Source organism: Perca flavescens, chromosome 23 (genome assembly GCF_004354835.1).
Source record: "Perca flavescens isolate YP-PL-M2 chromosome 23, PFLA_1.0, whole genome shotgun sequence".
NCBI classification, from domain to species: domain Eukaryota; kingdom Metazoa; phylum Chordata; class Actinopteri; order Perciformes; family Percidae; genus Perca; species Perca flavescens.
The window spans coordinates 23,216,660-23,244,236 of record NC_041353.1 but is presented as its reverse complement, the minus strand read 5'-3'; the positions used below and the strand labels follow the sequence as shown (position 1 = coordinate 23,244,236).

The 27,577-nt window shown below is 41.5% G+C and overlaps 2 protein-coding genes across 3 annotated transcripts; one reads left to right on the top strand and one right to left on the bottom strand.

The window, feature by feature from the left end:
- Positions 1-42: 42 nt before the first annotated feature.
- On the top strand, positions 43-10,948 carry LOC114550143 (nuclear transcription factor Y subunit beta). Of its 2 annotated transcripts, none has more exons than XM_028570722.1 (7): positions 43-158; positions 2,515-2,608; positions 3,351-3,481; positions 4,910-5,107; positions 8,591-8,669; positions 8,845-8,924; positions 10,337-10,948. In XM_028570722.1, exons 2-7 carry the CDS (start codon positions 2,515-2,517, stop codon positions 10,367-10,369), a joined length of 615 nt encoding a protein of 204 aa, XP_028426523.1. In that variant the 5' UTR covers positions 43-158; the 3' UTR covers positions 10,370-10,948. The 2 variants fall into 2 exon arrangements, with proteins under 2 accessions (XP_028426523.1, XP_028426524.1); XM_028570723.1 differs by lacking the exon at positions 43-158 and adding an exon at positions 171-460.
- LOC114550540 (histidine ammonia-lyase) lies at positions 10,937-26,510 on the bottom strand. Its single transcript, XM_028571349.1, has 19 exons — positions 26,273-26,510; positions 25,283-25,320; positions 25,076-25,150; positions 24,493-24,565; positions 24,331-24,397; positions 24,148-24,185; positions 22,763-22,888; positions 21,407-21,546; positions 20,285-20,332; positions 19,099-19,246; positions 18,553-18,648; positions 17,867-17,925; positions 16,072-16,152; positions 15,502-15,567; positions 14,470-14,635; positions 13,704-13,838; positions 13,478-13,586; positions 12,171-12,240; positions 10,937-11,067 (listed from the first exon to the last, which is right to left on the bottom strand). The coding sequence occupies exons 1-19, from the start codon at positions 26,508-26,510 to the stop codon at positions 11,011-11,013; spliced, it is 1,830 nt and encodes a 609-aa protein (XP_028427150.1). The 3' UTR covers positions 10,937-11,010.
- Positions 26,511-27,577: the final 1,067 nt, after the last annotated feature.

Here is a 27,577-nt window from a genome sequence, read left to right as displayed (position 1 = left end):
AGGAGCTTGCGAGGAGTCCCTAAACGCAGCACGGCCCTCTATCGGCTAGCGCCGGTGATGCAGCCGCGGCTACGCGCTGGGACTGGTCCTTTCGCAGCCATTTTCTGTCCAACCAAACAGCCGTCTCAGGAAGGTAACCAACCAGGGCTTCATTGCAGGTTTGTGCCTGGCTCCGGCCAATGATTGCTAACCGATTTCTCGTTAGCTCGAATGGAAATGTCCGTCTCTGTCTGATTTTTTATTTGTTGTCTGAGTGGATGAGGGCTGCTCATCAGGAAGTATCCAGCGGGCGAAAATTTATAAACGATTATTTAACATTTCGGCCCCCGGCCACGTTTTGCTCCGCTCGGTATGACAAAGAACAGGCCTGTCTCTGCAGGCGCGAATTGCAGTGGACTTACAATGAACATGTTTTCAAGGGACACTATGTACCTGAATAGGTTAACGTTAACTACAGAAGGTAACGGCCCGCTGGACAGCCTCTCTTCATTAAGCTGAACTGATTAAGTTAACGTCAGTTGTATTAAAACATGGAAAATGGCTTGCTAGCTAGCTCCATTCGTGGGTTGATATTAGCTAACGTTAGCTAAATGTCTCACATACCCGCGGCTGACATCTGCTAGTTAGCATACTAAAGCTAAACACAGAACAATGTATTTGGCGCGTTGCTAGTGTTAACGGATCTCACTGCGGGTGTACAGCTGTGTAACTAGCACGGTTTTCATGTAAGTTACAATGCTGGCTAACTTCACCAACACAACGTTAACGCTAGCTCGCAACCCCAGTGCCGTGCCAAAATATCGCTTCAGAACTTATTCCCCCGAGCCAGCAAATAGCTATATTTCATCATACAAAATGCGTGTAATGTGGAGGGGGGGTTATTGTGCCAACATTGATTGTCAACCTCTAAAGATATCACCGTTCTCTAGAAGATGCAACACAACTAACGTTAGTCAGTGTCTTTAAAGTAGAAACGTATAAATGACGTAAACGCTAGCTAATGACCTGAATGCAACATCTGGCACAAGACCAGACCCGCTTTTTTCGCCAAGTCAAACGTTACTGAATGGGAGGTCAGCTGCGGTCTAGTTAACACACAGAGACAAAGCAAAACACAAATATGGTTCTTTTCTAACAACTTCTCAACTACAGCCTTTCAGTAGGTGTGTACTTTCAAATTAAATTCGAATTACATGGAAGAAATCATCACAACACTCAGAGGCCCTTTCCGGCATTCATTTGTTGCTATTACAATGTGTTTAATATGGGAAAGGAAAACCCCCATGTTATCTATAGTATACTGCCTAAATGGCAAGATACACATATGGATTAAACTCAGATATTAAACAGTTTAGGGTTGGGAAAATGTAATTTACAATTTCCCTAATTTGGAAAAATAAATTATTTTGGCGCTATATCTAAGTTAGGGTTGCACAATATGAGGAAAATATCGAATTGTGATTATTTTGACTGATACAGCGATTGCAATGTGATTCACGATATTGAAGGGAATGATCATGTTTGTATCATTGTTCTCATTTTCATTGACTAATATTAAATCTTAAATTATTAGAGCTGCACCGATTCCAACTTTCTAGGCCGATTCCGATTTTCTTTGAGTTAGGCCAGCCGATACCGATTTTAGCCGATTCCGATTTCATTTTTTCTAACCACTTTACAGAATACACAATCTATCTTTTTCTTTAACAGATAATGGATCACTATAAAGTAGAACTATATAAATTTACTCCTGGTGTGGGAAATTCACACACATCTAACGTGCAATGTTGGAACCATTTCCTTCTTTTCACATCCAATATCCAACAAAAAAAAAATTGTTTTTGGTGTCATCCCTCCACGCCCTACTTTTTCCTTGCAAGTGTTGCATATTGCAGACTTATCTTCTGCACACACGCTGAAGAATCTCCAAACAGTATCCGTCCTTGAGAACTGTAACTCGTATAACTTCTGTATCAGTTAATTGTACCGTTGACCGGCATGAAATCGGCATATGTCAGACTGACCTGCCGGTTGCCGGTCATGGCCAAGCACGTGAAAACCGGCCAATTCCGGTCACCAGTCGGTCTATCGGTGCATCTCTAAAAATTATGATTAGTGTGATTTTTGTTTTTGTTTTTTTGTTGCTAGGATCTGTACCAAACAATGTTGTTTTCTATAGTCTGTAGTATAGGATTTGTAGGCCGGGACGTCTCTGCAGCACCACACTACTTCATTCAGAATGGTTGGACACATATTTTGCCTTTTAACAAATATTGCGCCCCTGTGCAATTTGGTTATTGCACTAGTCCGTATTGCGATTTCCATAAAATTGCGATTCATTGTGAACCCCTAACCTACATGGAGATTTGCTCCTTGATGACGGTGTGTGTAGGAAGCTTTGTAAATAACTCAAGTCAAGCTTTCAGTGTGATTCCATGGAGTGAGTTTGAGATGCTTGGTACATTTTAGGCTTTTAGATGTTGAAATGAGACAGCTGTGGGTTTTATTTTGCAGATGGACGGAGACAGCTCGACCACGGACGCCTCCCAGCTGGGCATCGCCGGAGAGTACATGGCATCCGGTCACTACGTTCTCCAGTCTCAAGATGGTGAGGAGGAGACAAAATGTATAGCTTCAGAAAACAACCGTCAGCGTTGCGTTTACGCTAGGGCTGAACAATTGGGGCAAAACAATCTAATTGGGATTTTTCTGCCAGATATTGCGATTAGATTCAATTTGCGTTTAGCTAATATTCACTATGTAACAGATAAAACATGTCATGGAGCATTAGAACATGGGACACCATCAAAATTGCTCTATATTCTTATGGAACATGGATATGAACAGCCAGCAAAAATTGTTTTTCTTTTAATAAGCATGGAACATTGAAGAGTCGAACACAGAACATTCATCACAAAAGCTAAAAGTTATAATAATAGAAACAATTCCAATAAAAAATATCACTACTTCACTGTAAACTGAAATGTCTGATATGACTCAGTTCAGCAGCAGCATCTACATAATGCACCTTCATCATGTTCAGTGAAGTCATAAAAAACTATGAAAAATACACAAACAATAGGACATTTCTGTTAATCTGTAATATGTAACATATCAGCATTTATCTTATGAAAAAACAGTGAATATAATAATAAAAAGAGGAGTAAAATATGTTACACCAAACATTCAACTAAATATTGCACATTTGATTAATCGCGGTCTTCACGGTTTAGCTTATCGCAGTCGTTCAGATCGCGATTTTCAATTTGAAAAACGATTCATCGCTAAGCCCTAGTCTTAGCTCAGGTTTCCACGGAGCCGATTCAATCTTGTGTGTTTGTTGTCTGCAGATGACGGCGAGGAGAATCTGAATGACCACGATGACAGCGGTATCAAAGAGAACTTCAGGGAGCAGGACATCTATCTTCCTATCGCCAACGTGGCTCGCATCATGAAGAACGCCGTTCCTCAGACTGGAAAGGTTAGTGGAAGGGACGGAGCAGCCCTCTAGTAGCGCCACGGAGCAGTTTTACGGAGTGGTTCCCCGTTTTGTCGGTCGCGTGCCTGTGGTCGTTACTCTACCCGTGGAACAGCACCTCAGGGGCTTAAAGCTTGGGCTTTATATATATATGTGTGTGTGTGTGTGTGTGTGTGTGTGTATGTGTGTATGTATGTATGTATGTATGTATGTGTGTATATATATATATATAATATGTGTGTGTATATATATGGCGATATTGTGGCGATATTATAGGGTTGACAATTGGTGCTTATAAAATAATATCTTCACAATGAGATTTAAGATAAATAATCTTCAGTAATGTGGACATAATGACTAAGTGGGTAAAGCTCGAACAGTCTGGTAACACAGAAAATGACATCACTTTACTGCAATGCAGCCTTTAAAACCAGGAAAATACAACACTTGCCATATTACGATATTATGATTTCCAAAATCTAAGACGATATCTAGTCTCATATCACGATATTACTATAATATCGATATATTACCCATCCCTAGCTTAGCCTCTACACTGACTATGGAGAAGTACCTCGTAGAACTCCCACCAGGGCTGTGACAATAACTGCATTACCGCAATTTTTTTAATTTTAGTTTTTTGCTGGTGAAAGGTACAGGAGTGCATATGTCATGTGAAGTGGAAACGTTGTGCTGCGACATATGTTGTGAGGTTGAAGACGGAAGTTTTTTCCGGGGGTAACGCCATTTACTTTGCCGGCAGCATTGAGGCAGGGTTTCCGCCAGGTCTTAAAAAGTCTTAAATTCGCTCGAGACCTCCCTTAGAAATCCTTTCCATAATGTTGTCAGACAGTTAGCCTGCCAGCGGCAAAACAAGCACTTCTGTGAAGGTAAATACTCTCTCTTGCTCTCTCTCCCCAGTATCTTCTTCTTCACTACTTATTTGGAATACCTACAGTATCTTCCTAATCGGTTTTATTTTGTACTTGTACAATAAATAACTTCTATTATGATTTATTTTGGTCTGTAAGGGTTTTATGTTGAAATGTTGAATAATGGATGGGCGGTGTAAGCGGCCAGACACGAAAATAAACACTTCATTCATACAAGCTGCACAATCACCCAGTTCACTTACATTGGAGCTTGTTTCACCGCTGCCGACTGCAGTGATCTCTCTTAATACTGGACCAATGTCAAAGATTGTTGTTCCCATCAGTCACTTAGACACAAAAACATAGGAACATAGGGTCCAGGTTGGAAAAAAAAAAACGGTAGTTGACCTTAAAAATTATCAATTTTGGGATTCCGTCCATGATTCTGTTGTTTTTTTTTTTTTTTTTTTTTGGTTAGCCAAATTGGAAGCACTCAGGGTCATGCTTTCAGTTCTCCTGCAATAATATTTTTGTGTGTACATTCCCATCTCCTCGCCAGATCGCGAAAGACGCCAAGGAGTGCGTTCAGGAGTGCGTGAGCGAGTTCATCAGCTTCATCACGTCGGAGGCGAGCGAGCGCTGCCACCAGGAGAAGAGGAAGACCATCAACGGGGAGGACATCCTGTTCGCCATGTCCACGCTGGGCTTCGACATGTACGTGGAGCCGCTGAAGCTCTACCTGCAGAAGTTCCGAGAGGTGAGACACACACCGGGGTCCAGGTGACCGCGTGGACATGACGATTGGGGGAAATAATTGGGATTTTTCTGACAGATATTAAGATTATGATTCAATATGTGATTAGGCTATTTATTTTTTTAAAGTTTACATAAAGTTCAATATTCACTGTGTAACGTATAAAAGATGCCATGGAGCATTAGAACATGAGACACCATCCAAACTGCTCTATATTCTTGTATAAGGATGAGAACATGGATATGAACAGCCAGCAATAAGTGTTTTTCTTTTAATAAGCATGGAACATTGAAGAGTCAAGCACAGAACATTTATCACAAAAGCTAAAGTTATAATAAAAACAATTCCAATGAACAATATCACTATTTCACTGTAAACTGAAATGTGTGATATGTCTCAGTTCAACCGCAGCATCTACATAATGCACCTTCTACCATCATGTTAAATGAAGTCATACAAAATAAATCAAAAATCCACTGAAAATAGGGCATTTCTGTTAACAGTCTGTGATATGTAACGGTATTCCGGCATTTATCTTATGAAAAAACATTACATATAATAAAAAGAGGAATAAAAAATGTTAAACCAAATGTTACGCCAAACATTTGATTAATCGCGGTCATCACGATTAGCTAATGGTATTCTTTCAAATCCAAAATTTTTATTTGAAAACGATTAATCGTTCAGCCCGTTCCATGGAGCAGAGGCCTCAGGTTTATCGATGATTTGCAACTTTGGCAAAACTCTGTCATATTAGGTTTCAATGTAGCATTGCCAGATTGACTCCAGTCTGATAATTGCGCAAAGTTCATCCACTGTTTGTTAAAGCTTTAGTGCGTAACTTTTTGATATTAACGAACGTCCGTTAACATTCCAGCCGTTGCCAAATGAGTAGCTCCAAAGCTACTTAAGACTATCAGCTCCACACAGCTCTCTCTGGATTTCTCAGTAGGACTATGTTCAGAAGATTGTGGCGTCCGGTGACTTTCGTGTGCAGAAACTCAAGTGAAGATAATGACCTCTTCAACAGAGTCTGTCATGTTTTTTTAATCCTCCGTGTCCTCCTTGGCTACTAGCAACTGCGCGATCACGGAAGGCTTGTATCATGTGGACGCGCCGACAGTTTTGTTGTCATTACTTAAAATTCCTCATGGGGGAGACAGAAACTACACACTATAGCTTTAAATCGGGTCAATAATTCCAAATCTAAAAAAAAAGCTGTATGATTACATAATTCGGTAGCAGGTTTTGAGCACATATCCAATAGTCCCAATCATCTTAACCAGCCCAGTTTGTCTGTCTGCCCACTAACATGTTTTTCTGCCCACTGTGAATAAAAAAGCAGCCTAGCTGGCAACAGACAGAGCATCAAGCAGCTGGGTTTCCAGATGGGTTGGGAACTTCAGCGACAAACTGGGTAGAGTCATAACTTGTGTTGAACTGTCTAAAATGCTTAAAGTGTTGGTTCGGAGTAATTTCAGCCTAGAGTCCTTTGCACCATGACCTCGAGCCAAACACCCCCCCCAGAAGCTTTTTTCACCTGGGTCTAACATTGGGAGAGTTAGCGTAGAGTAGCGTTATCAGCTGAATAGCTTAGCACAGGGGCTAATGGACCCACGTTTGTATCTGGTAAATGACCCCACTAATAATGCCCGAAATGATACCAAACGTCTACAGTAGTACATATAGGTTATGTACTCATAAAACGATGGATTGGAAAGTTTGTAAGTACACCAGAAGTTTATGAACACTTGCCTGCTCTCTTCTGCTCTCTGCTGCTGCTGCTGCTACCTGCAGTTAGACGAGTGCTTAGGGCTGTCTACAAATTACTACACCGAAAAGAGATACAACAAAAATATTTATTAATTTAATGACTAAATAAGGTAATGTCTCCAAACTTACCTCAGTTATTACTTGTCTCCTGCTAGTTATACTACAGCACTTAGTTAAAAAAAAAAGTTAAATTAATAAATATTTTTGTTGTATCTCTTTTCGGTGTAGTAATTTGTAGACAGCCCGAAGCACTCGTCTTACTGCCGGTAGCAGCAGCAGCAGCAGAGAGCAGAAGAGAGCAGGCAAGTGTTCATAAACTTCTGGTGTACTTACAAACTTTCCAATCCATCGTTTTATGAGTACATAACCTATATGTACTACTGTAGACGTTTGGTATCATTTCGGGCATTATTAGTGGGGTCATTTACCAGATACAAACGTGGGTCCATTAGCCCCTGCGCTAAGCTATTCAGCTGATAATGCTGCTCTACGCTAACTCTCCCAATGCTAGACCCAGCTGAAATAAGCTTCTGGGGGGGTGTTTGGCTCGATGTCATGGTGCAAAGGACCCTAGGGTGAAATTACTCCGAACCATCACTTTAAATACAATCAACTTGATTACCCTAAAACAGACAATGGCATTTCTCTGGTTCAAGGGGAAACTTTGGTATTTTCACGTTTTTGTGTCTTAAGTGACTGATGGGGGGACGACGACTTTTGAAATCAGTCCAGTATTTAGTGAGCGCGCTTCAGACTTCTTCTTGAGCGAGACTTAGTTAATGGTCAAAATATTATTAATAAATATTCAAATATAAATAAACAAACTTGGAATATGATTTTTGGGCAAAAGTCAAAACCCTATTCAAAATGTTCTATCCTATTGGAGCTACATGCAGTAACGGGGCATAATCTAGAACCTTGTAATACTTGCTCACAATTATATATAATCATGAAATTGAATTATATTGTAATTATTATATTATATTGTAAATCCGTAAAAACAGTCCCATACACAGTTGTTAATGGGTAACGTGGGACAGTAAAGCTTCATCATTTTTATACTTCCATAATCCACACTGAGCTCTAGTTATTTGGCTGCTAGACAAAAAAGTCAGTTTTGCTCCCTTGTAGGGATCCTTTCCATAATGTTGTCAGACACTTAAGACTACAACAATCTGAGCCTGCCAGTGGCAAACGCAGCACTCCATGTGCCTTTGCCCCAAATACATTGCAGCTCAAATATTTCCCAGCTGCAACCTGCAGCGCGCTCTTGCTCAATGCTGGACCAGTTTAAAAAATGATTGTTCACATTAGTCACTTATTGGTTCAACCACACATCACGTAGGTACAAAGGCCATCAGAAAACGGCGTCGACAAAGAAAAGGTAACGTCTGCACGCTGCACAAAAGTTCAATGCCGTTTTCATTTAGACCCAGAAACGTGGGACAACAGGGTCCAGGCTGAAAAATACCAAAGTTTCCCCTGCAAGATAATCTGAAAACAATGTCTGAAAAGCTGTTTGTAATTTGTATTCTAGCCAAACCAATAGCAGCCCCTTCTTAATTCAAGGTTTCTACGTTTGACTGCAAAGGCCTGAAAATGGAATCCGTTAATTCCCAGTTAACGCACCACATTCTTGTTGAGTTCCAGACGCCGCCGTGGTCACGTGTGTAACGTGTTCTGCTGCTCTGGTGTGTTTTGTTTTTTTTCCAGGCCATGAAGGGCGAGAAGGGGATCCCCGGGGTGTCGGTGGGAGAAGGCCTGGGAGATGAACTCACGGACGACAGCTTCAGTGAGTGTCAACGGCTTGAATGTCTTTGAGAATCGGTCCTTAATGTTTGTTTCTTTTCAACCTGTTTTGACATTTTTTTTTTTTTATTATTATTTCTTTATTTTAAGTTTCTATGACCGCTCTTTTACATCTGAATTTCAGTCTGATTTGTAATCCACGTTTCTGCCCTCTCCAGCAAACCCACTGCCAGCTGGGATTATCACAGCAGACGGTCAGCAGCAGAACGTCATGGTGTACACCACCTCATATCAACAGGTAAAACCCACATACTGTCCTCACTGCACACTTGTTCTATACGGTTGAGTATCGTTTAGGTTTTTATTTTTTTTTATTTTTCGATACCAGTGCTTACGCGGTACTTTTAAAGCTTCTGAACCCCCACACAGGTGTTTTTCAGTTCTTCTGGCTGATCCGACTCTTTTCAGGTTGAAGGTGGACCGGAGCTCTGATGGGAACTTATTAGGCCACAAATTCTTTCTACCAATAAGGATGACAAAGCTGTCATTTGTGGAGTCAGGAAGATGTCAATCACTCAGTCTTACCACACCCACACAGTCCTGGAAAAGGTCCAATCAGACACATTAACTATATGTGCTTGTTCAGGGCCTTTTAAATGTATTTATTTTTAAAGTAAAAAGAAGAAGAGCACAAAACAATGGTGGGCAACATTAAAGAACAGCTTGTTTATTGCTAAGGCCATATGGTCAAAATTAAGTTTTTTTTTTTTTTTTATAAATGTAATAACAATAACTTATTTCACCAGTGAATTGCTGGTAAACGACAAAAACAACCACCGGATGGGAAAAGGGTATTTTACAATAACTTTGAATGCACCATGAGGCAAGTTTTTAAGTAAACACAGTCTCTGTTGTTTCTCCAACAACGGCAGCTGCTGACTGTTGGACGTCCCGTTTGTGTTCTCCAGTGAAATACGGTCACGCTTTACACTGTTTAGCTGTCAGCATCTGAACCGTGTTTAATCCAGCTGCTGGCTAACGGTAGGCTAACGTTACCTGCTGTCAAGTGTAATGTTAACCAGCGTCACATCAACATTTTTTGTTGCCTCTAACGGATCAAACGACACAATAAATGCCCTCAGATATCACTGTTGTCATAGTCACAAACATGAATTTTAAAATTCATAAAAGTCAAATTGTCTATGAGATGGCCATGTCTTGGAGGGGGGTGGGGAGGGTTGGATGCCTTCCAGTTTAAAGCTATGCTAAGCTAGCTACTAAATCTACTATTTTTAGTCACTGTTCAATTATCTTATTGTGACTATTATATCCACTGTTCATCACACCCCCAACCAGCACCGTCAGACACCCCTTACCAAGAGCCTGGGTCTGTCCCAGGTTTCTGCCTAAAAGGGAGTTTTTCCTCACCACTGTCGCACTAAATGCTTGCTCTTGGGGGAATTACTGGAATTGTTGGGGCCTTGTAAATTATAGAATGTGGTCTAGACCTACTCTATCTGTAAAGTGTCTCGAGAGATCTCGTTAGGATTTGATACTATAAATGAAATTCAATTGAATTAAATAAATAGTTTTAAATTGGACTGAAAGAGGCCATTATATTGTCACTCCCAATTATTTTGGAGACAGTTAACTCGTCCGGCAAACATTTGGAACCGTTAACAGCTCAAAACCCTGTGACTGTGTTTGCAGATCCCCACCGTGCAGCAGATCCAGTTTTCATGACGAGGCCTGACCCCCCTCCCCCACCGAGCCTGAACACGGCGGCTCGTTTCACCAGGCACCGATCGGCGGGTTGACCATCTGACCCCTCCCCCCCCGCCACAGGGTAGAGGTTATCAGACAGACAAGGAGAAGGGAGACGGAGGGGGGGGTAGAGGGATGCGTCTGCAGAAACCCCCTCATGTACAGAGCAATCACTACTTGTTGAGTAGAAAGTCTAGTTCCTAGTTGTGAGGTACCAAATGTTTTGGGAGTGCAGTCCAAAGCAGTTGGCAAAATTGAGGCTTTATTTTAAAGGCTAGTCTTTATGACATGATTTAGTGGTCGGAATATGTTTTGTGTGCGTTCATGTGTTTGCTTTTATGCATTTAATTGATTTGCGGAGGAGGTTGGGGTGGGGGGGAGGGGGAATAATGGGAAGTGTTGGATGTTTATTTTTGAACACCTCTGTGTTAACGGAGAGAAGGCACGTTGTTACTGCCACATCAGATCATGCAGCTCTTTTGTAAGTTGACACAATTTACCATGTGCTTTAATGTTATGTAAATCCTTTGAATAAAAATTCAAAAGTGATGTTAAAAACTTCTCCCCGTCTTTTATTTTCGCACATAGAGCACATCGCACCGTGTAGCATCGTTACGTGATCATATCTTCAGCTTGTTCTTGTATTCGTCCATGTACGGTTGAACTGTCCTCCAGACCTGAGAGCAACAAAAAAACACAGCATGACGTCATAATGTAGCGTTATTACTAGGGCTGCACGATGAGTTTTTTTCCAACCTGGACCCTATTTGCCTATGTTTTTGTGTGTAACAATCTGTGACATTGGTCCAGTATTAAGCGTAAATGCTGTAACCGGCATCCACAGAACGGGCTGCAAACCTATGGGGCAATATATGCATTGTCAGTTTGGTCCTTTTAAAAGTGCTTAATTTTGCCACTGACAGGCTCAGATTAATATTCTAAGTGTCTGACAACATTATGGAGAGGATCCCTACAGAGATAGACCTTTAAAACCTCTTTAAGACCCTTCTGTATAACCAGAAACAGCTCTGAGGTCGCTAGTGCTAAACCCACCAGACTCCATTTAAAAAAAACAAAAAAACAAACAATACTTTTAGTGTGTATGCAGCCAGTGTATTTTCTCATGTAAATTGGTAAACTATGTGTTTTATTTCAACCAAAACTAGAGTTGTGATGGTTGGAAAAGTGGATAGAATGAATGAAGTGTATTTTACGATGCTAAAATGATGTTTATTTACATGGTGTCTGGTGGGTTTAGCAAACACAGTTTCGTGGATTTTTTTATGTTTAAAAAAAGGATCCTATTCTTTAACAGAAAGGTCGACATCCTTAGAAATCCTTTCCATAATGTGTCAGAATATTAATCTCAATCTGTCAGCGGCAAAACGAGCACTTTTATGAAGGTAAATACAAACTGGACAATTGCCCTGTTAACTTATATTGTAGCTTGTTTCTCCACTGCCGACTGCAGCGATCTCTCTTAATACTGGACCAATGTCAAAGATTGTTGTTCCCATTAGTCACTTAGACACAGAAACATAGGAAAATAGGGTCCAGGTTGAATAAAAACGGTAGTTACCCTTTGGGTATCACACTAATCATTTTAATATGAATATTTTTCAATTTAAATTATAATAATTACCTCAAATATCGTGAATCATATCGCAATCGCAATTTCAGTCAAAATAATCACACTTAGATATTTTCCTCATCGTGCAGCCCTCGTTATCACACCACTCCAGTAAAATGTCAGGTATGTTAAGTTTTGGGGCTGACTTGCCTTTTGCTGTCTGACGAGTGCGTGAGCAGCTTCGATGTCGGGACTCATGATGCGGTCTTTGTCCCAAGGACTGGAGAGACAAAGAAGATTAAGGACATGCTCATAGAACTCTGGCCATATAACATGATGTGTATTCATACTGTGTTTCTGAAGAGGGAACCTAGAGGATCAAATCTAAACCGCTCTGCGACTTACATGGCTGTATTCAGAGGGCTTTGCCATAAAGCATGCTGGGCCCTATTTTAACTATGGTGCGTTTAGGGCGTGTACGAATCCACTTTTGCTAGTTTAACGGCAAAATAAAGGGTCCATGCGCATTGTTCAAAAGGGTTGTTTGACCGACACGACTGAAGCGTGGTGTCGCGACGTCATGCATCCATTGTTGATGCTCCACGCCCCTTGACCGGCAGCTGATTGGATGAACGCGTGACGCGGGTCTGGCTTCTCGAGAATTTCAACCGAGTGTCATGGCGGCTGGTTGAGAATACAATCTCGTATTTTTACGAAAATAGTTCACCGAAACGTGTGTCTGAAAACATTTTAAGCAAGAAATAGGCCGTGCAGTTGCTGAATCCTGTCTTCATTTCAGGTCGACGAAGGTCAGTTTGAAAGATTTTCGTCTACTTTTACTGGATAGTCGCGTCGCGTTCAACGGATTCATTTGCATGAAGGCAGTCATTGGCCAGCTTTTTTCAAACGCAGCGCCGTCTTCCCGAGATGCTGAATTGAAAGCGCACAAGCAGATCATGTCATAATACTATTTCACATTGTAATATTTTTATTTTTAATCTGCATGCTTGTGTGCTGCTGTCCCTGTGTGTGTAACAAGCATAGTGTGTGTGCGCTGTGCACGAGGCTAGGAGCATTTTACTAATGCGCTTTTGAAAGAACAATTAAATGCTGCGTTATTGACTTTAGACCAGGTTTTTGTTGACAAAAGACATATTTCAGCATGATAAATTTCTACAGTTTAAAGTCCTGCCTCACACTCTATATCTCTGTATTAACCATTGTATGGCTGTATATTTTAACAGAAATGGTCCACAGAATGTGATTCACAGTTGTATTTCTTTTTTTGGGGACTGCATAATTCGTGCTCTGACAACTTTTGGCGACCACAGAGTTTGGTTTTTGCAAATTAAAAAGGAGTCCACGAGTCAATGTGCTTACTGGTAAAGTGGGCCAAAATAGCCAGAACATGCACTCATTATAGTTAGGCTACGTCATTGCCACAAAATACTATTTTGTGTAAACAAATTACTAATTTGTGGCCACAAATTAGGTAGCCTAGGTTGAGTTTTCTGTACCTGACCACGGAGCGCAGCAGCTCGTGGACCTTCTCCAGAGGAGTGGTGGTCTTCAGAGGACGCAGGAACTCCAGAGCCTGGCAGGCAGCCAGCAGCTCTATGGCCAGCACTGCAACACACACACACACACACACACACACACACACACACACACACGGTTGTTTCATTCAGTTGCTACCAGAGGCGCACACTGCTGAACTGTGAGGATTCGCGGTGGGCCTGTCACCTTGCTCCACGTGCTCCACCACCCTCAGGGCTTTGCGAGCGGCCCAGCCGCCCATAGACACATGGTCCTCAGTTGCTGCGCTGGTGGACAGGGAGTCAACGGAGGACGGGTGGCACAGAGCCTTGCTCTCTGACACTGTAGAAATGGAAAGTTAGGACCGTTAAAGCTTTAGTGCGTAACTTTTTGATATTAATGAACGTCCGTTAGATTCCAGCCGTTGCCAAATGAGTTGCTCCAAAGCTAATGAAGACTATCAGCTCCACACAACTCTCTCTGGATTTCTCAGTAGGACTATGTTCAGAAGATTGTGGCGACTTTCCCGCGCAGGAACTCGAGTGAAGATAATGACCTCTTCTGAAGATTCCGTCATGTTTTTTTAATCCTCCTTGGCTACTTGCAACTGCGCGGAGGAGGGGTGGGGGGCTGCGCGCGATCACAGAAGGCTTGTATCATGTGGACGCGCCGACAGAGTTGTTGTCATGGGGGCGACAGAAACTACACACTATGGCTTTAAAACACACTGCAGGCTAGGAGCCACCGAGCTGAAACTATGAGAGAGTAGCGTTTTGTTTTAAATACTTATAGATGGTGTACTTATAGATAGACTTATAGATGGTGTACTGTAAGGTATCCGTTGCAATACACATTTGTAATATTCAATCTGACTGCTGGTCGTCCACTTTGGTCCAGACAAAAATTTCGAGGGGTCTCCAGAATTAGGTTTTTGCATGACAATAGTATCTCTTAGAGATGCATAGAGACAGACCTAAGGCAGCAGCAGTGCAGTGTGCGATCATGAAGCCAGAGTTGAGCCCTCCGTCCTGGACGAGGAAGGCCGGCAGCTCGCTGAGGGCCGGGTTCACCAGCCTCTCAATCCTCCTCTCACTGATACTGGCCAGCTCGTGCACACCTATGGCCAGGTAGTCCAGGGCCTGGAACAGAAAAGTCACGCTCAATCCAAAATATTTACGAAAGACGACAGAAGCGGCGGGGCTAGAAGGGGGGCCACCTTGAAATATGATGGCCCACCCCCCATCCATTGGGCTAGAGTGATTTCCACTGGATCAGACTACTGTCACTTGGCTGCCGGTTCTGCCAATCTTCTCAGCCCTTGTCACATGGCCAATTCATATTTCCATGATGAGTAGCCAAAATTCTGATACCATGGATCCAGCACTGGAATCTTTTTTTTTTAAATGGCAGGCTGAGCTATAGTAAATATGTATTGTATTTGGATATCCAATTTGTTTAAAATGAAAACAAGTTAACCTAATAATGAATGGGAGTTTTTATTTAGTAGAATTACATTATGTTCTTCTATCTCTATCTATCTTATTCAGTGGTGGAATGTAACTAAGTGCATTTACTAGTACAAATTTGAGGTACTTGTACTTCACTTGAGTTTTCTTTTCATGCCATTTTCTACTTCTACTCCGCTACATTTCCGAGAGAAATATTGTACGTTTATTGATTGACACAACTGATTTCCACTTTCTAAAATGGGAGGATTTTTCTGCATTGAGCACTTTTACTTCTAATACTTTAAGTTGATGTTCCTGATGATACTTACATACTGTTACTAAAGTAATATTTTCAATGCAGGATTTTTACTTGTAAGAATGTATTTTTACAGTGTGCTATTAGTACTTTTACTGAAGTAAATGATTTGAATACTTCTTCCACCGCTGATCTTATCCTATCTTATCAACCCAAACACAGACCAGGAGGAGACATAGTTGGGGTAAAAAGGACAATAAATAAAGCAGAGATGTTATTAGTTAGTTCAGTGGGACCTTACCTTGGCTGGATATTCTCCATGGAAATTCCCACCAGACATGATCTCCCCGGTTTCTGCAAATACCAGCTTTAGATAATTTAAGGGTACATAAGTCGGATTTATGTCATGTTTTTGTTTGTGAAACACTGCCACCTTGTGGTAAATTATTTCTGTCACATGCTGCTGGTGTGAAAATGCCCCCAATCAATTTTTCCCAAAAATGGGGGCTGGAGACCCCCACGGTTCCTTGAAGGGGTTCCAGGGGGTCCCCAGTAAAAAGGATTTTATTATTACTATAATTCCCTCCATAAGTAACACAATGACATTTGTTTATGATGAAGTTCTAATGTCACTGGTTAAAGTCTTTTTGGGGCGACCCCAAGTAGAATAGCTGCTGCAGTGCTGTAGCTAATAGGGATCCTATTAAACTAAAACAGTCCAAAACTACATTTTTTAGTTTACAATTAGATACGATAAAGACAAGGAGCACATCATCGTGTTTGAGAAGCTTCAACCGACACATGTTTAGAATTTTTGCTTGAAAAATGAGTGATAAAAGATGAATGTATTCATATATTGTCTCAAGGATACTGGGTTGTCCGTAGCACTGTTCAGCTCAGTGGAAATCACCTTCTGGACAAAAGCGACTGTGTCATGAACCACTCCATGAACCTGCGACAAGCAGAGACACAGCCATGCGTAAGTCATCTCCCTCCGCACTCGCTCAAGGCTTTTGTCTGCAGTGAATCAGCTATGATTTCTCCTTGACAACTGCACATTTTTCAGTTTATTGTGCAGCCAAAGGCTCAACGCTGTTTTTGTAGAGCTGAAATGGAATGACACCTTGAAACTCCGAGTGTGTACTATTATATCTTTCTCTCTCTTGCCCTCTATTACCCCTTTTCCACCAAGGCAGAGCTGGTGCTGGTTCGGAGCCAGAGCCTAGTTTCAAATCGGTTCTTTGTTTTTGGACCATCAAAGCACCAGCTCCGAACCAGTAAAAGTGGTTCTTAAGTAGCACCAAATCATTGCTGGGCCAGAAGTAAGAACCACTTACGTCAGTGGCTGGGGGGCGGGGTTACCGTGACCAAACAAGACAAACAGAAACTTGTGACCGCCATTTTTGAATTAGCAGATAAACACGATGGACGCGACTAAACAAGGCACTATAAAGGCGAGCCGCGCGAACGCATTGGATCCACCGAGTTTGGATCGCGATGTAGGTCCGCAAAGCAATGAACATCAATGCAACAGCAAAGCAACGTCCGCCATTGTTGATGGTGTGTGTGTGTGTGTCGCGCCGCCGCGCTAACGTTGCTGGGAAAGATGAGACGTATAGAATGATGTAAGACCTGGCTCTGTGCCGGCTCTTTAGCCTGTGGAAAAGCAAACTGGTTCTTTGGAGGCTCGTCAGTCGAACCAACTCTGAACCGGCACTAGCTCTAGCTCTGAACCAGCACCTGGTTCTTGTTGATGGAAAAGGTGGAAAAGTGCATTAATGTCCCATTTCCACCCCCAATTTACCCCCAATTTCCACCAACTGCGGAACGGTGGCGGAGTCAGTAGGTTTCCATTAAAGTCACGGCAGCCCTCCTGAGCAGATACGCAGAGCTTCTATTTTTGCCGGACGCCGGAGAGCTCTGCGGCAATTCAGCACACAGCAAATTGTGCGGGACAGGAAGTCGAGCACAGAAACAAAATAAAACATCCGGTTTATTTTCAAAATAAAATACACCATGCTCACGGCGGATCATATTTCCCTGCACTACATCTTGACAACGTCATAATGGGCGGAGACAGGCCTGAAACAAACTGTTGTTGGTTTTGTGGTTCCGTTTATAGAAACTACATCCTGTTATAAGGACCCATGACTTCAGCTGGCAGCCGTTCCGCATCAAATCCGGACCTGGTAGGTATTGAAGGACGACGGAGCACAGGGCCGACACGCCGCGGAGCCGATCCGCAGCCGTTGCGGTGGAAATCCGCCGTTAGCGTCTTCCCCCTGGAGTCCTTGTGCTTTCTCGCCACGCAGATTTCCTTGGATTGTGGTGGCACCTGGATCGTGGTTGCAGCTGCTGCTGTGGTCCTGCTACTACTACTACTACTATTAGTATTATTAGTAGTCATAATTTTATTATCTTTACTGTTTCTATAACTGTCACTGTTGATCATGTCATTCTATTATTCCAGCTGCTATAACTATGAGTCAAATTTCTGTATTAATTGTATCAGTACCAGTTGTGAGAGATCGCTGCCCACCAAGTTGTGTCTCTGTAAATTATATAGTGTGAGCTAGGCCTACTCTTTCTGTAAAGTGTCCTGAGATAATGTTAGGAAATTACACTATAAATAGAATACAATTGAATTGACATACACACACACATACCTGTGGGATACAGCGCAGGGTGTAGGCATCCTGAACACGATCGCATGATCTATGACTCTCTACAGGAAGAACATCATGAGGAAGTCAGAGAGAGGAAACCACCAAAATAACATTTGAAAAATATCCCAGAATGTCACTTTAGGAAGCTTTTCATTTTGTTCCCAACGTTGCATGTTTTGGTTAATTGCCCAGTTTGAGTAGATGTGTTGCATGTTTTAAAAGTTATTATTTCCATGGTTTTGTGGATTTGCTGTGTTTTTTTAATTGTTTGTTGGACTGGGAATTAGGATTATGAGAAGCAACTGTGATTGCCTGGACCACCCCCTCCACAGCTCATGATTGGTTACAAGATCTAATGATCTGCTTGTTAGAGGTGGACGCGAAACAGGTGCATGGGTAGGAAAAAGGAGGACAAAGAAAGAGAATCCCTGATGTGACCTCCCGGAGTTGTGATTTTAGGAGAGTTGTTGTCATTTTTTATTGCTGTGCAGAAGTAACCAGTTTGATTTTTAAATAAATACATTGAAGAAACCATTCTGTGGAACTTACGTTTTTTTTTTTAACAATGGAAACAATGGTAACAAAGGACCTCACACAACCATGTGACAAATCAATGTGTTGTGTTATCAGTGCTGAATTCATAAAGGCCAGGGGCCAATATTGCGCTGTAGTCATGCGGTTTCTACCTGAGATCTGAGAAGGGAAGACGTCCGAGTCCAACAGAGAGCGAAGCCTCGCAGCCACCTCCATCTGACCGGGGTGAGGTCTCACTGCATGAATGGCTTCAACACAACAATTATGTTAATTGCAATGGTGTGGTCTGTAGTGTGCTCAAGTGTGCCTGTGTACATAAGCAGGGATTCTAAAAGACACGGTTGCAATATCTGTGTACCAAAAGGCAATAATAGAAAACAGAAATTATTGTCATTGATACCACTCAAATGTTCAAAAAAAGCCAAGTTCAAATTACTTGGACACTCAGAAAAGTATATTGCCATATTGATTAGTTGGCCCATCCTTTAAATGTAGTGGCATGAATTGAGTTCCCTGAATATTAATTGTCTAAAAGGGCAGCTCTCCCTCCTTAAAGCAGTATTAATTGATTATTTTGGCCACTTGCTGTAAAAAAAAGAATTATATTTATATTTCTTTGGTAGAACGAGTGACACATGGCTCACGATTGGCTGCCTTTTATGTAACAGTCAGGGAAATTAAAAGTCTTCTTTAGGTACCGCTGTGGAAGGCTTTTGTGGTGCCTTTCAGGGCTTCAAAACTCAAGGCAGCAATGATGTCAGCTTGTCTGGCCACGCCCAGAGCTCTCTCCACAGCCTCCGCACCCAGAGATGACATCAGCTGAGTCCCATTGATCAGAGCGATTCCCTGTTCAACAACCACAATCATCCAAACAAATCCATACTGATCAACTGAACTTTAAATACACATCTGTCTGTAAAGCTGCATAACAACTACTGTTTATGAAAAGTTAGCTATCATAACAACAATGTTCTCCACAAAATAACTGTTGAGATCTACAAGCTGTTAGACAATCAGTCAGGTTGTGAACAAGTCCATACTTGTGAAAACAACTTTATTTGGAGGTAAAACCAAAAGTGAGCGCGCCTGAAAACATCATTTTCAATCGACAGTTCCTGAAACACATCCATTGTAACATTTTTAAACTAGGGGTTATTAAGTGTTAACCGACATTGAGAATTTTGACTGATTAATACTATCGGTTTTGATTGTATTGGCGGTACTCGAACATCCGCACAAAGCCTACGTGTATACCCTTTGATGACGAGATGTACGTCACATGGACTCCAAACGTACAGTCAAATTTCGGCTATATGCTCCAGTGTCAGACACACAGACGTGCAAGGGGTTCCAGGAAAATGGCTGCTTTTTATGTAAGACAATACACGGAACATTGTGGCTGTGCAACCGGTACAAGTCTGCAGCCGTCCGCGCACACAGACATTTTCGGCATTTTTTCTAAAGAATCTGTATTTTAACTGTAGCTACACACATAATTTCCATTTTTTAAATTCGGGGCAAAGTCCGGGTAATGAGCTGCCAGGAACTTTTTCTGTTTTACGCATTTATTTCTTAGTTCATTAAATGAACTGTTTGACGTTCAAAAGGGGCGATCCACAGAGCCCTGGGTTGTAATGTGTCTCTCTCCCCCCCACCCCCAATGTTAAAACCAATCCTACACCCGTGTCCGAGCCTCTTGGACGGTTGAACAGGTACTTATTGCCTGAAATGGTAGTAGCTCGTACAGCCAATAATGGTCAGCCTGCAGCCCGCAGCCTGGAGTAAACGTATTGCTAGCTTGACTACCCCCTGTTGGTCACTGGAGCCTTGCCTTGCAGGTCATAGTTTTAATAAAGAGTAGTTTCCCCTTAAGAATAATAGTACCTCCTTTGGTTTCAGCATGAGAGGTTTGAGCCCATGGCCTTCCAACACCTGTAAAAAATGACACCGCGGACATAGTTAGGTTCTTATAAGGGTTTATAAGTAACTAGTGGTAACTTCACGGCTGTAATTTAGTAATAAATCAAAAAGAAAATAACTTTTGAGTTGCCAGGTTGTAAAAAACAAACAAAAACAATTTGTATCTTCCTCTATATCTTTAGACAGGTCTTTAAACTATCAGGAAGATCCCAACGAAGAACCGTTTGACAACTAACCTGCTGAAAACTAGCTGCAGAGTAACCAGACCAAAATCTGTTTATTAATAACATATAAAGAAATATTGGCCAATGACTTATTAGCATTTATTACAACCTGTTCTTGTGGCATTCCTAGTGACAGTTCAGTTCATTCGTCATTAAGTAGCTAGTAAGTAAAGGGTTAAGTCAACACATTCTCACTCCCATTGTGTAAAATAGGGAAGCTCGGGCGTGTGCCTTTGGCGTTGGTCGGGACTCTTGACGTCACTTTTGACTCTCTGGGTCTGGGACGTATGTTTAACCGACAAGCGGCACAAGAACAGAACAGTTTAGGAAAAGATGGTGGGTGGGGTTATAAAATGTACGTTTCAGTGACACGTGGGACAAGAACGGGACATGAATCCCGCTCTCCTGGCTGAGAGTCCTGTGTTGTTTGACCGACGCACCACCCCAACCAACCAACATCCCTACGCGGCATTTTGGGCCTCCATACTAATCGCTACCGTTGTTGCTCTTATCACTACGTCATCTTACAGCGCCGCGGAGCTGCTGCTCTGCCCGCTGCTCTGCCCGCTGCGTTCCATACAGACGCTGAAGGGGGATTTTTGTGTCGTATCTGACGCTGAGAGCAACTGACCAAGCGTCAGCGTTTTACGGGTTGGGAGTGAGAACAGGTTGGATAAGCCATGACCATGAATTCTAAGGAGTTTTTTCAACCTGGCAACTTAGAAGTTGTTCTTTCTTGTGACTTGTTGCAGACATGATAAAGCATTTATTGGCCATAAAGTAAGTCAATAGTTACAATATCTGAATTATTATTAGAAAAGTGGTATAAAAAATAGCTTGGTGTTCATAGTGTGAAACACACAGCCTTGGCATCAGCCCAGCCGCTCTGTGGTGACCACATCCGGCCCTCTCCCATCAAGCCCAGGGTGAGGTGGGCCAGGGGCGCCAAGTCTCCACTCGCTCCCACGGTACCCTTTTCAGGTACCCAGGACAAACAGGATGCTGGAACACACACACACACACACACACACACACACACACACACACACACACACACACACACACACACACAATTTAGTATTAGGCAATATGTAATAAATTTACAAAACTCACTGTATTTAGACTAATATAGGCCTAACTCAGTAACACTAATCTAGCTACAAGGACATTTTGAAGTAAACAGATTATGAATGATTAACAATGTAATATAGCACAGTTATAGCACAATATAGTCACACGTTTTTATATTTTACGCGAACGGTCAAAATTTAGGATTAAGCACGTACAACTCCCCGAAACAAGTTAACAGCTATTCTAATGTACATAGTGCCATGGTTAGCATTACTAGGCCTCTGTCATGATTGATAGGTCCTTGTGTAGCCACGCCCATGAAGCATCCCCTGCTTTATCCATTTTAAAATAAAGGGGACCATAATATACTAACTATACATGTATTGAAAAAGACTTGAAAGAAGCTCTAAACTCATTATGAAAACGTTTAACTTTTATTTATATAGCACCTTTCATAAAACCCAAGGACACTACAGGACTACAGTGGCTATACTAAGGGAGGTTGTAGGATGTGGTAAACGAGTGGTGTTTCAGGAATCTTTTAAAAATGTAATAAATCAAGTGTGAAGTACGCTCATTTTCTCATAGACTTCTATAGAAACTGACTTATTTTTGCAACCAGTGGAGTCCCCCCCTGCTGGAAATTTGATAGAATGCAGGTTTAAAGCACTTCAGCATTGGCTTCACTCTTCGGGCCAGGAAGCTTGGTTCATTATTTTTACGGTGTATGATTAAAACTGAGCAAACTATTTGTTGATGAAGGCCATGAGATGCAACTGGACGAATTTGTTTGAGTACATTCAACATTAAATTATCATCATAAACCAGTTATGGTTGCTTCGTAGGAGAAGTTACAAGTAATGAAAAATCAAAACCTAGAAATGTCCTCATATCTGCTTACTTTATTTTAGTGTTATGTTTATATACGGTGGTTGTATGTGTATATATAAGTGTTTATATACACCATATACTAATGCATTTTCTTCACCTTACATTAATTACTTACAGTTGCCATGTGTTTGAAAGATGCTCTACAAATAACACTGCCTTGCCTAGTGTATATTTTGCTTATAAATGCTAAAAAGGGGGTTAAAGTAAAGTGCTACTATAGCAACATAGAATAGAATAAAATAGAGTAGTGGTATACCATTGAAGGCCTTGAGCATAGCGTCAAGGGTTTCCTTGGAGACGCCGCTGTAACCTTTCGCAAGGACATTGATCCTCAGAGCCAGCAGCATGCGTGTCCTCTCTACACTCAATGGGGCACCCAATCCTTCACACACACACACACACACACACACACACACACACACACACACACACACACACACACACACACACACACACACACACACACACACACACACACACACACACTGGCATTTGAGATACACACTCACCTTAAAGATTATTAGGAACACCCGTAAGATTTCTTGTTAATGCAATTATCTAATCAACCAATCACTTGGCAGCTGCTTCAATGCATTTAGGGGTGTGGTCCAGGTCTAGACAATCCCCTGAACTCCAAGTGAATGTCAGAATGGGAACGAAAGGTGATCTAAGCAACTTTAAGCGTGGCATGGTTGTTGGTGCCAGACGGGCTGGTCTGAGTATTTCACAATCTGCTCAGTTAGGATTCTCACACACAACCATTTCTGGGGTTTACAAATGGTCTGAAAATGGAAAAACATCCAGGATGCTGCAGTCATGGGGGGCAAAAATGCCTCGTTGATACTAGAGGTCAGAGGAGAATGGGCAGACTGATTCAAGCTGATAGAAGATCAATTTGGACTGATGAGTCTCAATTTCTGTTGAGACATTCAGATGGTAGAGTCAGAATTTGGCGTAAACAGAATGAGAATATGGAGCCCTCATGCCTTGTTACCACTGGGCAGGCTGCTGGTGGTGGTGTAATGGTGTGGGGGATGTTTTCTTGGCACACTTTAGGCCCCTTAGTACCAATTGGGCATTGTTTAAATGCCACAGCCTACCTGAGCACTGTTTCTGACCATGTCCATCCCTTTATGACCACCATGTACCCATCCTCTGATGGCTACTTCCAGCAGGATAATGCACTCTGTCCCAAAGCTTAAATCATTTCAAATTGGTTTCTTAAACATGACAATGAGTTCAATGTACTAAAATGGCCCCCACAGTCACCAGATCTCAACCCAATAGAACAGCCCTGGATGTGCATCCCACAAAACTCCATCAACTGCAAGATGCTATCCTCTCAATATGGGCCAACATTTCTAAAGAACGCTTCCAGCACCTTGTTGAATCAATGCCACGAAGAATTAAGGCAGTTCTGAAGGCGAAAGGGGGTCAAACACAGTATTAGTAGGGTGTTCTTAATAATCTTTAAGGTGAGTGTATACTGTGATAGTGCTGCCAACATTTATGAATGTATAACTACCACTGGAAAAATATTGCAATGATTTGCACATGCCTTTAAATCAGTTATTGAAAGCCATGAGGAAAGAGATGTTTTTCTTTGAGTGTATATTAAACAGCTGTTGTGTTTTAACTTACCAGCGCAATGAGAGCGAATCACATTCGCCTGCAGCTGCCTAAAGGGGGAGGAAAGTGCAGGCCAACTATTACACATGCATCAAATAATGATTTACACCTCGGGGGACCTGTGTGTTCAATCAGATGGTTTGGGTGTGGTTTTCTGCCACACCCAAACCGTGGTTACTTAACAACTTTACTTACACCAGTTGTTCCTTGGGTATGAGTGTCCGTGCAAACATTCCAAAACCAGTGTTGACTCCATACACAACTGCAATGAAAAAGCACACACACTGTTGCAGTATCTGACATGAGCTATCTGTTTCAGTTCATACAGTAAAATGCAGAGCTACCACCTCTACGTACCTCTGTCTTCTCTTATAAAAGCGTCAATAACCTCTCGGCATTTTATGACTTTCTCCTCAGCTTCAGGGGTTAGCTGGGAGGAAAGGAAACAACGTTTTCTCTCACACAAAAGTGTTCAACATTTCATCTCGGTACAACATCTGCACCACCAAACACAAAACTAAACCTCTTTTTATTACCATCAGGCAGACGGCACACAGTGCCACTAGCCTGAATAAAACATTTACAACATACCCTTCATTCCCTCTACAATAGCCACCCTGAAAAACATAAAATACACACAGCTGCTGTTTTGTATGTTTTAAATGTGTGGAAAATAGCGCTCCCGGCTTTGGAACAGACAGTGAAGTCATCTCTACCTATCTATCTATCTATCTATCTATCTATCTATCTATCTATCTATCTATCTATCTATCTATCTATCTATCTGGTACTTTGTGTGTGTGTGTGTGTGTGTGTGTGTGTGTGTGTGTGTGTGTGTGTCTGTCTGTCTGTCTGTCTGTCTGTCTGTCTGTCTATCTATCTATCTGGTACTTTGTGTCTGTCTGTCTGTCTGTCTGTCTATCTGGGTTACTTTTCTCACCTTTATTTTGAACAAGCCTTGACCCAAGCTGACCAGAGCGGCTGTGGTCAGACTTTCGCCATCCAGGGAAATGTACTGGTAGTAAAAGCCATCGAGAGGTAACAGTTAGCCGCACAGAATAACAGCTTTCTGCTCGGGTCATTTTTATTTTTATTTTTTTTTTTTAATTGCAATATTTGAAAGCATAACAAAGATCAACACACCCACCTCTTTGGGCTCTTGGTAAGAGGTTTGCCTATTTGCAGCTGGGTTAAGGAAAAGTGAACGTTTGCTCGTGCAATTATTTGAAAGCACATTCGTACATTTTGCAGTTGACTGGTCTTGCAACTTGGTCCAGATTAAAGATACTTCAACTGGATGAATTTTCAGGAAACTCTGCACCGACATTTAGGTGGTCTGGTGCCCAGAGGATGAATCATTTCAAAATCTAGTAGATGCACTTAACGTTGTACAGACATTCATGGTTCCCAGAGGATGAATCCTAATGACTTTAAAGACGTGTTTAAAATCGCGATCTTTACATTCAAACTGTCTGGTTTTTACATATGAGAGCAGAAAATGTGGGCTGGTAGGAACGACCCATTTCGGCGTATAGATGGGAGGACCTATTGCTATTGTTTAAAATTCTGTTCAATAAAACATCCCATTTAATATTAATTTCACTTGTTTTCATTTTAAACAAATTGCACATCTGAGTATAATACACATTCAGTGTTTTCCCCAGGTTTGTGGAAGACTTAAATGCGCACATGTGGCAGGGTTTAGGTTTTCTTCCTCAAAAAAATGTGTTTTTCAATAAAAAATGTATTCATTTATTGTGGGCCATTATTTGTATTACCATATCTGTGTCTAAAACATTGGAAGAGCATAGAATAGATAACACTCAAAAACGTAAAGACAAAACTTAAAGTTAAAGAAGTCATTGGAAAGCACTTTGTAATTTCATCTAAGAAAAGTGTTTTGTAAATACATTTTACTTATGAAATAATAGCCTATCCACTAAACATTTGAAATCCACAGGATCGGCTGTAATTAAATGTGTCTATTTCAATTATTTTAAAAGTCAGAAGAAGGATACGGCGCCATTGCCATGGGATTTTCTCCTGCAAAGACTCCAAAAAACAAACAAAAAAATCATATGATTCTCAGAAAATCAGCTTACAGTGATCTGCAGTTACATGAGCTGGAGACCCTTACCCAGCTGCACAAAGTCTTCGTCCTCCAGAACGTCCTGTGCCCTGTCCTCGGGGTGAAGGAGCTCTCCACCCTGACACCGCCGCATGCTGAACTCCTTCTCCCCATCTCCGTCCTCTAGCTTCTTGGCCTGACGGTAGCGCCGCAGAGCCTCGGACCCCAACGAACGGACAGAGACCGAGGGGCCGCCACAGGGCACCCTGAACCACTCGCCCCGAACATAGAGAGACACGCAGTGCATCGTGCAGAGAGATTTGCAAACGGCTTCACAGGTGCTGAGGCTGAAACACTAATAGCTTGGATGATAAAAAAAAAGAGGTAGGCTCTTCAACAATGACGAGTCCAACTCGTTCTCCCTGGGAGCAAATTCCCACAGTCCCTCTCTGACTTATTAACATGTCATGTAAATGTTGTACCTGCTGTCAGACATGTTGGCAATCTTTAATTTTAGACACAATTCTTTATTTTCCTCACACATGCCTACCAAACCACCAACCGTGACATTTTTATTTGATATAAACATAATTTATGATGAATGGTGTATCATTATATTTGTTTTCCAAGAACTTGAGGTTACAAAGAACTTGCTGAGGCAGCTTTCAACCATTGATTTGGGTGAATAAGGTAAATTAAATGTCAGCCATGGAAACAGCCAGGACAAAAAGAAAAGCTTGAAGTGAGATTTTCCATTTGAGGAAAACTTCCTTCAGGTCCTCTGCAGCTGGTTCAAATGAGTTTTATTTACTGCAGAGTGGAGACAGGAGTTAACAACAAAGCTGTAGAATTCTCCATGAACACAGAACTAGAAAATGCATTTCCTGCAGAAAATGCTTGTAAATGCTAAATCGCTAAACTGGACTGCTGGCGTAATTGTGTATGAAGAAGGTGAAGAAGTGAGGATAGTTGGAAAAGTGGGAAGGGTTTTAATTAGTGTACTATAGGTATTTAAAAAAACGGAATAAAAAAGTCATAATATAGTTTGTCGGATAAAATTATGAAAAAGACAGTATAGTATGTTGAAGAAAAAGTGATAAAAAAAAGCCATAGTATAGTATGTCAAAATAAATTATAAAAAAGCCAAAGTATAATATGTCGAAAAAGTTATAAAAAAGCCATAGTATAGTATGTCAAAAAAAGTCATAAAAAAAGTAATAGTATAGAATGTTGAAATAAGTCATAAAAAAGCCATAGTATAGTATGTCGAAATATTTGCTAAAAAAGCCATACTTTGTTTCATGCAATAAAAAAAAAAAAAAAAAAAAAAAAAAATAATAACAGAGTGTTGGCAGTAGTTCAGTCAGTAGGGCG

Bases quoted from the DNA above. Each gene is read 5' to 3' on its own strand.
- LOC114550143 (XM_028570722.1), top strand. From the start codon at position 2,515: ATGGACGGAGACAGCTCGACCACGGACGCCTCCCAGCTGGGCATCGCC. The intron at 2,609-3,350 runs GTGAGGAGGAGA...TGTTGTCTGCAG, and splicing joins CGTTCTCCAGTCTCAAGATG to ATGACGGCGAGGAGAATCTG. The intron at 5,108-8,590 runs GTGAGACACACA...TTTTTTTTCCAG, and splicing joins ACCTGCAGAAGTTCCGAGAG to GCCATGAAGGGCGAGAAGGG.
- LOC114550540 (XM_028571349.1), bottom strand. From the start codon at position 26,510: ATGCACTGCGTGTCTCTCTATGTTCGGGGCGAGTGGTTCAGGGTGCCC. The intron at 14,636-15,501 runs GTAAGGTCCCAC...TTTCTGTTCCAG, and splicing joins ATGGAGAATATCCAGCCAAG to GCCCTGGACTACCTGGCCAT. The intron at 12,241-13,477 runs GTACAGAAAACT...TTGTCTCTCCAG, and splicing joins CTGCTGCGCTCCGTGGTCAG to TCCTTGGGACAAAGACCGCA.